This window comes from Opisthocomus hoazin, chromosome 23 (assembly GCF_030867145.1).
Source record: "Opisthocomus hoazin isolate bOpiHoa1 chromosome 23, bOpiHoa1.hap1, whole genome shotgun sequence".
Lineage (NCBI taxonomy): Eukaryota > Metazoa > Chordata > Aves > Opisthocomiformes > Opisthocomidae > Opisthocomus > Opisthocomus hoazin.
This window is the reverse complement of record NC_134436.1, coordinates 4050193-4060104: the sequence shown is the minus strand read 5'-3', so window position 1 is coordinate 4060104 and position 9912 is coordinate 4050193. Positions and strand designations below refer to the sequence as shown.

The following is a 9912-nucleotide window of genomic DNA, read 5'->3' as shown; positions in this document are numbered from 1 at the left end:
CCTCTCCCTGAACACTTTGTGCTACTAGGTAAAGTAACAACATACTTGCAAAAAAAAACATAGCAAAAGTCCACAAAGTCTTCCTTACTTTATTAATGACTCATGGTGGTGCAACCAGACAATTATTCTCTCCACGGGTAGAGAAAACCTTGTACCCCCAGTTGTCACCTGGCATCAGATCTTTTGCAGGAAGATTCAAAGAGGACAACTTTTTCATAGGAAACCCCACCTAATACCAGCATGCTCAGCAAAGGTAATAAAGGCTGTAAATAGTGCCTGGGGGACTGTCACCACCACAGCCTGACTGTCTTGCACTCCTTCAACAAGCTCGGATGGAAATGCTACACACCAGCAAGCTGGAGTATCTGAAAAGCTGATGCCGGGCCATCTCTCAGCACAATCAGCAGTGATTTTATTTGACGGGAGAACAACTCACGTCCACAACAGCAACCCTCAGCTGCGGATGGTAACTACTGCTTTTCCCTCATTTTTCCCATAAAGCAGGAGCCGCTCCGGCAAGGACGTAAAGCCAGGTGCAAAGGGCCCATGAACATCCTGAAGCACCCACCAAGACACCTCTACCAAGACACGGGGGCTCAGCCCGGCTACCAACGGCGCCTGACCACGGCCGGGACACAAGCGCCACAAGCACCAAGGGGCGTCGGGGAAAGGGGCCAGAGGCCAGAAAGGGACGGCCACTCACCGTGTCCAGGACAGCGGGCGCCTCCGGCTGCGTCTCCTTCGCCGCGGCGCCGGGCGGCGGCGGGAAGTTGGGGCTGAACACCATCAGGTCGCTCTTGCCCGCGCCGTCCGCCACGCACAGGCTCCGGCTCTGGCGCTGCGAGTACGACCAGCTCCCCACTTCGCTGGCGCACACCAGCGTCGCCGGACCGGGACCCGACAGCACGGCCGCCCGCGGCGCCCACCGCGACGCCCCGTACAGCACCACCGCCAGCACGAACAGGCTCGACACCGCGCAGATGGCCACCACCAGCCACACGTTCGTCGCCGATGCCGCCGAGCCGCCCTCCGAGCCCGCCGCCGGACGCAGCCCCGACCCCGATCCCGACCCCGACGACGACGACGCGGACGAGCCCGCGGCCGCCAGCGCCGCCTCGGCGCCCTCCACTAGCGACACGCTCAGCGTCGCTGTGGCCGAGCGCGCCGGCTCCCCGTGGTCCCGCACCACGATCACCAGCCTCTGCCGAGGGCCGTCCGCCTCCTCCAGCGCCCGCGCCGTGCTCACCTCGCCGCTGTACAGCCCCACGCGGAACGCGCCCTTCCCCCGCGGCTCCAACAGCTCGTAGCGCAGCCACGCGTTGTAGCCCGAGTCCGCGTCCACCGCGCGGATCTTCGCCACCACCTGCCCCGCCGGCGCACCCCACGTCGCCCACGCCCACAGCGCCCCCGAACCCGCACCCGACGAACCCGCGCCCAACGACCCCACGACCGGCCCGCCGCCAACGCCCGACAGCAGCGACGGCGCGTTGTCGTTCTCGTCCACCACGAACAGCTGCACCGTGGCGTTGCCGCATAGCGGCGGCTCCCCCGCGTCCACCGCCCGCACCTCGAACTGCAGCACCTGCACCTCCTCGTAGTCCAGCGGCTGCAGCGCCCACAGCCGACCGCTCTCCGCGTCCACCGACACGTAGCTCGACGCCGACCGCCACCCCCCGCCCACAGACGCCACCCCGACGCCGCCCTCCCCCAACGAGTAGCTCACGCACCCGTTGCCCGCCTCGTCCGGGTCCCGCGCCCACAGACGCGCCAGCTCCGCGCCCGCCGCGTTGTTCTCCCGCGCCAGCACCGTGTACACGGCCTGCGCGAACGCCGGCGCGTTGTCGTTCACATCCGACACCGGCACACGCAACCCGCGGCTGGCGCGCAGCGGCGGCGCCCCGCCGTCCTCCGCACGCACCTCCACCGCGTACTCCGACACGCGCTCCCGGTCCAGCGCCTCCCGCAGCACCAGCGAGTACGAGCCCGCGAACCTCGCCACCAGCCCGAACGGCGACGACGGCCACACCGCGCACCGCACCCGCCCGTTCGCCCCCGAGTCCCGGTCCGACACGCTCAGCAGCGCCACCACCGTCCCCACCGCCGCGTCCTCCGGCACCGGCACCGACAGCGACGTCACCCACACCTCCGGCGCGTTGTCGTTCACGTCCAGCACCTCCACCACCACCTTGCAGTGCCCCGACAGCGGTGGGTTTCCCTTATCTGCTGCACCCACTTGCAGGCGATAGACACCAACATCCTCAAAGTCTAAGGCACCTCTTAGATAGATCGCCCCGCTGTTTCTGTCAATCCCGAAAACGTCTCTTACATCCTGAGGGAACAAGTGCTGGACAGAATACGATATATTCCTGTTCGTGCCCTCATCTAAATCCGTGGCGCTTACTCTCATCACTAAAGTACCGCGTTCAGTATTCTCCGGCAGCTGCACTTTATACACCGACTGGTTGAACTGGGGCGCGTTGTCGTTGGCGTCCAGCACCGAGATCAACAGCTCCAGCGTGCCCGTCAGCGGCGGCCGGCCACCGTCGATCGCCGTCAGCAATAACCGCTGCACAGCCAGCGTCTCGCGGTCCAGCGGCTTTCTCAGCACCAGGAATAAGGACTCACCGTCCTCCTCGGTTTTCTGCACATCCAGAGAGAAGTGGTCGCTGGGGCTGAGGGTGTACGAGAGCTGTGCGTTGGCTCCGATATCTGCATCCGACGCGCCCTCCAGCGGGAAACGAGACCCCGGCACCGTTGTTAATTCAGCGATGCTGAGGTTTCTCCGGGCGGCGGGGAAGAGCGGGGCGTTGTCGTTGATGTCCGTGACCTCCAGCTCCACGTGGAAGACGCGCAGCGGCCGCTCCACCAGCACCTCCAGGCGCACGGCGCACGGCGCGCTCTTCCCGCACAGCTCCTCCCGGTCCAGCCGCGAGCTCACCACCAGCGCCCCGCTCGCCCCGCTCACCTCCACGTTCGCCCGACGGCCCTGCGCCACCAGCCGCAGACGCCGCGCCTCCGCATCGCCCGCCTCCAGGCCCAGGTCCTGCCACAGACGGCCCACCACCGTCCCGGCCTTCGCTTCCTCCGGCACCGAGTACCGCACCTGCCCGCCGCCCAGCGCCCAGGACGCCTGCAGCACCAGCACCCGCAACACGGCTCCCCAGCGCTGCTGCGGTGTTCCACAAACGCCCATCGCAGTCAGCGATTCCTTCTTCTCTCCACCGTGCCTTTTCGGATTTTTCTATCGAGACGGTTTTAGCTTTGGACCTTACTCAGGGGCTGCACATCCTTTCCTCTGCTCCTCATCTGCGGTTTTTTTTTTACGTGCACCGGAAGGTTTTCCCCGCCCTTCCCCCGCTGTTATCATACGTTAGGTCAGAGCGGCATCATGTGGCACTCAGCACGAATTGCCTCTTACGGTTCTCCGCAAATCGCGCTGGTTTGTTTTTTCTTTGCCATTTTTCATTCCATGCTTTGCTGCCGAACATTCATCCCCAGCATTTTCACTGTACTGCTTTAGGAGAAGTGCATATGGTTTTTCCGTGGCTTCTTCGTAGATCACCCTTCTCCCAGTTTGTCTGAAACACGGTGCTTTTCATTAATTGCAACTAATTTTGAGGCCTGTATTTTGAACTTGAGATAAAACAGGCAGAAAAATCCCCTCCACTTTATAATTCTTTTCAGAGACGCGCTTTTTTTTTTTTCGGATTGGTGTTTATTGCCACCTCTATTCATGTTGTTTTGTAGCAGTTGAAGTGGCCGAAAACTAGTTTTTCACACTTCTTCTCCTAGTGAAATGGTCTTCTCATAAATTATATTGAGCGTATTTTTACAGTTAATGGGATGGCTCCCAAGACGACCCTGATTGTGGTTCCTCTTTTAGAAACCCTGAGGTTTAATTGAAGTGTTTCCGAAAACATGCACGCTCCACACGCAGTTCTACACATTTCTTGCAACAAAATGTATCTAGAAGTGTTTTGTAACCAGGCCGTCGGGGTAATGGCGTTCACAGGCTAGTGCTGTGAGCAGGTCTTGTAACGAGTGAGCACGGAAGGGAAAAGGGAAAACCGGCAAACAGATCCCCTTCTCGCGGTCGCTGGGTTCCCCCCACAGCACCCCTCGGAGGGAACAGGAGAGTCAAACGGTTCGGCGATAACTCCTTCACAGGACATACTCCCTGTTACCCATCTGCTCTGCTGACAGCGCCAGTGACCACCCGGCTATGAAATGCTGAGCGGAAAGCGGACGCAGAAGGACAGCAGACACTGAGAAATGCAGGTTAATTCACATTTGCCTCTACTTGGAGCCGAGGGGGACACGGGAGGGCAGAAGTGAGAGGAGAGGCAGTCCACACGCATGGTGACTGCAGCCCCTTGGGAGGAAGCAGAAGAGACCCGCGTTACGGGCGAGATCCTTCCTTTAAACGAGACAGGGCTGAGCTTTGCAGCTGTCTGTGCTCTCTCCTCGTGCTCACCTTCAGCCGGAGGCTCGTCGGGTATCGCAGGATCTTGGAACAAACGCTACCGTGCTCCCCTCCCCCGCCCCAGCAAAGTCGGGTGCGCGGCTGTGGGAGGATTTTCGACCACCACGTAAAGCTTCAGGGCAAAATCCGCCGCCCGCCTACACACGTCTCGTTCGCATCCACCGTCACCTGCCCCGGACTCCCGCAGGCAGCCGGGCTGCGGCACATCGCCCCGCGGCCGCTGCACTTCCCGCAGCCGGACTAAGGATGAGAACCACTTCTGCTGTTACCTCTGCATCTCATGTACACAGACCACAGTTCAAAAGATTATTCAACACGATTGAGCCTACTGACCTTTTTGTATTCCTGCCCGACTGATCTCCAAAGTGTCGCCGGTTCATATGGAAATCCACCGGTGAAGTTAGTCAGGCTTTCTGTGGACAGCAATGTCATCTTCATTCCAGATCCGTCCCATGTCATTTTCGTATGGCATATGCCATCAAAACGCAAAGACGAACTCTTCTTCCTGCTGCATCTTTGCCACTTACCTGCATGTCCTTATCCGTGTTGTGACACCACGACACCAGTGACTGTTTTCTCCCAGAGGAAAGCGTTCAGACAGACGTTTCATACCCCAAATCCTTGTGGAAGTTCAGCCTTTGAAGATGAAGAGTGGAGCAGCCCACGGGAAACGTCAAAAGGGACCTCTGGCAGACACTGCTGCTGCTGGGGACTCGGACTTACCATTAGTACATCGCATTCCTAACGCCCATACAGGTTTTGTAATTCTCTTCCACTGTTCAGGTCTACACACCGATTTTTGCAGTCTCACACTGTCATGACCATAGACCACAGGTAAACAGACAGAGACCAGTCTACACTACCAAGTAGAGCAGCATTCGTTAACTTTTTCCAGATGTTATCTTTTTGATAACAGAGGAGTAACGAGCAAGATTCTACAAGGCACGATTTTTGCCAAGTTAATCTGGAGACATGTTCCCAACCTCTGAGTTTCCCGGAGTCTTCTGGCAGTTTGTTTTAATTCATGTAGCAAAGGGAAATACAGGTTTGGGTAGACATCACCATCGTGACTCATGGACAGGAAGAGATGCCAAGACAGATCTTCTATCAACAAATTCATCATGCTCACATGAGTCCAGGACGAGGTGTTTAAGCAGGATAGGCTTGATTTTGCTTTCCCCTACTTACCTGCTTGCTAAGCTACTTCACTTGCCTGGAATAAGTAGATATTCTCTGGAGAAATATTTCATGCAATATTCATAGGGATGAAAATATAATGCCGACGTCAGCAAAAGGAGCACCACTTTGTTTTCAAGTATATTAGAGCCATGCTAGAGTCGAAATTAAGCTTGCTGTAAAATGTAGTAGGATGTTTTAAATCAGTAAAACAGCTGTTAATGAGATGACAAGCACTGACGTGAAAGATAGAGGACACGGTGTCCCTTTTCCTGTGGTCTGAACACTTGTCTGGATCGTTTCTATGTCCACCAAGCAGCAGCTGGAACAAACGGTCCCACAGTGCCAGAGACCGAGGCTTAGGTAGGGTAAAGAGGTTTCTGTCTGCAAAGAAACAGTTATAGAATCCAGGATAATCTACACGTTGGAAGAGTTGTTTCTTGCTTACTCAAATCCAGTCCACGTGAAATTCTCACATTCTGATGAAATGCAGCTACTACTTGAGCAGCAGTAGATTACATGGGTAGCACTGGCAAAAGTATTGTAGCATTCCACTGCTATCACAAATGTACAACTACATTTCCTTTATACCACCTGTATCTATCATGAGAAGCCACGAAGGTCATAAGGAAAAGCTGAGAAGATCCTGCAAAAACCACTCGAGTCGGTGGAAGGCTTAGTTCAGCTACTCCAACTTTGGTCAGTCTCAGAGTATGCCCTGTGCCTCGTAACACGCAGCAAGACATGAGGAGTCGTTATCCACATCACGAAGGAATCTGTACAGAAAACTCAGTAAGAGCTACTCACCTTCAGACCCCGACAGCCCACCTAGTGCCAGGGCGTTACTGGGAATATCCTCCATTTGACAGGAAAGGGTGAAAGCGTAGTTAAACTGTCGCAAAAAATAACCACGAGTTTCGACATCCCGACTTCAATTCATCCATCGGAGGTCATGGAGTGAACGCTGGATTCTTAGAAAACCAAGTACAGCCCAACGACAAACACATATAGTAGCTCTAGCCATCTGAAAGGTTCGTCTCCCGTCGTTCTTTAGACTGTGGACAAACTTTTTCTAGGGATATCTGGAAAGCTCTAGTTCAACGCCCTCTGGACTCAAAGCATGACTTCAGTTCCACGTTGATACAAGAAAGGGAGAAACGCAGCAGCCCCGGCAGAATTGCTGCCGTGACACGGGACACTTCCATATTTACCACCCCTGAGAAGGAAAGTGCCGCACAGCAGCTCCCGATCAGCCGGCTCAGGACGACTGTCCCCGCCGTCGGGGATGGGGATAGAAGAGCCCGTCCCCTCCTGCAGGGCAGGCGAGCCCTGAGCTCACATTGTCGGATTCGTCTGCCTGCGTAAGCGGGTCCTTCACGCCTCTTTAACGCGGTTTAGCGGTTAGAGCACGGCACTGAATAGCCGAGGTCTGGTTTCAAAGCCTTCCAGAGACTGAAAGCGTTTAAAACGGCCTCTCCCACCATTCAGGAGTGCTCTAATCCCTGAGAAAGGGACCGCCTTCACCGGGGCATTCCGCCCTGGGCAATGCCAGCGGAGGGGGTGACCTGGTCGCTCAGCAGCCGGAGCTCTCTCGCCTCGGCGTTTGGTCCTCGCTGCTGCACCTCACCTTCCGCAACCACCGAATACAACGGGGGCAGGCCCGGGCAGCAGGGAACGGGCAACAAACCCGTCCCTTTCCGCCTGTGCCTTCAGGACACTGGCAGAGCCGGAGCCTTCCTCCCCTGGCGTCTCTCGGGAAGCTGCCGGCGATGCCCATTGCTGCGCACCCAGCCGCTGCCGGCGCCCAGCCCCTCACCCGGACGCTGACAGGGCCCGTCGCGCGGTCCCGCAAAAGCGCTCCCGCAGGCGCCCTGCTGCCGGCCCCAGGCCGCTCAGCTCTCCCCGACGAGCCCGGCTCCTGCAGCCTGGCGCCACTCGCCCGGGGAGAGGCCCAGCTCCTAGCTCGGCTGGGCTCCCCCGCCGCCATCCGCGGGAAGCGAACAGCGGTCCCGGTCGGAAAGCGCATTTAAAAAAAAAATTTAAAAAAATCAGCCATTCCCAACCCGCACCCAAGCCAGCGCGTCCCTCCGCGGGAGGTCACGCAGCCGCTGCTCCACCCCGGCCCGCTCGGCGGAGCGGCCGCAGCCCGGCCCCCGCTTCCTCCCCTCCGCCGGAAGTACCCGGCAGTCTTCGCTCCCGCCGCGGCCGGCACCGTGCAGGAGGTTGCGGCGGCGACCGGCGGCCGCTGCAGGGCTCGGTGCCCGTGTGGGGGCTGGCACCGGGTACTGTCCACCTCGAGCGGGTCTGGGCTCCCGCTGACCCCCCTGAAAGGGGGAAGCGGCGGGTTTGCCCGGCTCGCAGCCGCTGGGGCGGGGCCACGCCGACCTTTCTGCCTCCCTGTCCCGTCGCTGTGGGCTTCACCCTCAGCTGGCCTGTGTTTAGGCTGGAGTTCCTCCGAGCGGGGTTTGTGGGAGCCCGGGTTTCCTCACGTGTGAAGTGTTTTCGGGGGACGGTGCCGGATCCCGGGGTCTTCCCCTAAGCGAAGGCGTGTGTGCTAGCGCAGACCCGACCCGATCGCGGTCGGGCGGAGATACCCCCCACCAGTAACCATTTTGGCTATTCATCCTGCGGCGAGAGCTCATATGACAGCCTCTCCACGGCCCCAGCCTTCCCCAGGTAACGCCCCTGACGTCTGGGCGCTGGCAGCGTGTCTCACGTCCCCGTTTTCCCGGGGGACAGCAAGCACCGAGACCCGGTGGCGGACTGGAGGTTGGCTGCCCTGCCCGCAGCGCTGCGGGGCCGCGCCATGTAACACCCAGCCCGCTCCTTCGGCTGCCCGGCGCTGGGAGGAGCTGAGCTGGAAATCCTCGCCAGCTGCTCAGAGAAAACACATCAGGCACCGTTAGAGGTGGAGGAGAAGACGTGAAGAATAATATTTACGGGCGGCAATTAGCACTGATAGCACTCGCCGAGAGGAAAGGCGGGCGAGATCGGCTTCCCCACACGGGCGTGGGGACAATAAGGCAGCCCCTGGGAGCGCGGCTTTCCCTAACCCTGGACCCTTTGATTTCACAGAATCACAGAATGTTCGGGGTTGAAAGGGACCTCTGTGGGTCATCTAGTCCAACCCCCCTGCCGAAGCAGGGTCACCTACAGCAGGCTGCACAGGACCTTGTCCAGGCGGGTCTTGAATATCTCCAGAGAAGGAGACTCCACAACCTCCTTGGGCAGCCTGTTCCAGGGCTCCGTCACCCTCAGAGGGAAGAAGTTCTTCCTCGTGTTCAGATGGAACTTCCTGTGCTTCAGTTTGTGCCCATTGCCCCTTGTCCTGTTGCTGGGCATCACTGAAAAGAGGCTGGCCCTTAGGATATTTATAGGCGTTTATGAGGTCCCCTCTCAGCCTTCTCTTCTTCAGGCTGAACAAGCCCAGCTCCCTCAGCCTCTCCTCGTAGGAGAGATGCTCCAGTCCCCTCACCATCCTCATAGCCCTCCGCTGGACTCTCTCCAGTAGCTCCTCATCTTTCTTGAACTGGGGAGCCCAGCACTGGACAGAGTACTCCAGATGTGGCCTCCCTAGAGCAGAGTAGAGGGAGAGGAGAACCTCCCTTGACCTGCTGGCCACACTCTTCTTAATGCACCCCAGGATCCCATTAGCTTTCTTGGCAACCAGGGCACACTGCTGGCTCATGGTCAACTTGTTGTCCAGCAGGACACACAGGTGCCTCTCTGCAGAGCTGCTCTCCAGCAGGTCTGCCCCGAGCCTGTACTGGTGCATGGGGTTGTTCCTCCCCAGGTGCAGAACCCCGCACTTGCCCTTGTTGAACTTCATCAGGTTCCTCTGTGCCCAACTCTCCAGCCTGTCCAGGTCTCGCTGAATTTCTGGAAAGAATCCCAAAAGAGAGGGCTAGTTCCTTGAGAACTGGCCAAGCCTGCGAGACTGAACAAATGATGCCCCACGCTCAACCGGAATCCTAGTTCTCTGCGCATCCATGCAGGATCCTGTCTCGGGAGTGAGGGGGACCCTCCCATGTTGTTCCACCCTGAAAAAGCTGTGTGGAGACTAGGCACCCTGGGAGCCTGGCCAGCCGATCCCATTGCCTTTCATTTGCTAAATTCATTTCCCAGACACCATTAGAGCTACCACTTGGGAGCAGACGGTTTGCCTCCATCCCAAGGCTCATCCTGGACAGATTGCATACAATTTATTAATAACACAGCAGATGCTGGGGCACTTTCCAGCTCAGATTATATTT

General features: G+C 58.1%; 1 protein-coding gene across 1 annotated transcript; it reads right to left on the bottom strand.

The window, feature by feature from the left end:
• Positions 1–372: 372 nt before the first annotated feature.
• LOC142364007 (protocadherin alpha-6-like) lies at positions 373–4154 on the bottom strand. The gene has a single exon (XM_075442048.1). The coding sequence runs from the start codon at positions 3191–3193 to the stop codon at positions 485–487; it is 2709 nt and encodes a 902-aa protein (XP_075298163.1). The 5' UTR covers positions 3194–4154; the 3' UTR covers positions 373–484.
• Positions 4155–9912: the final 5758 nt, after the last annotated feature.

What these genes read in the sequence shown, in the direction of transcription:
- LOC142364007 (XM_075442048.1), bottom strand. Translation starts at nt 3,193, where the DNA reads ATGGGCGTTTGTGGAACACCGCAGCAGCGCTGGGGAGCCGTGTTGCGG.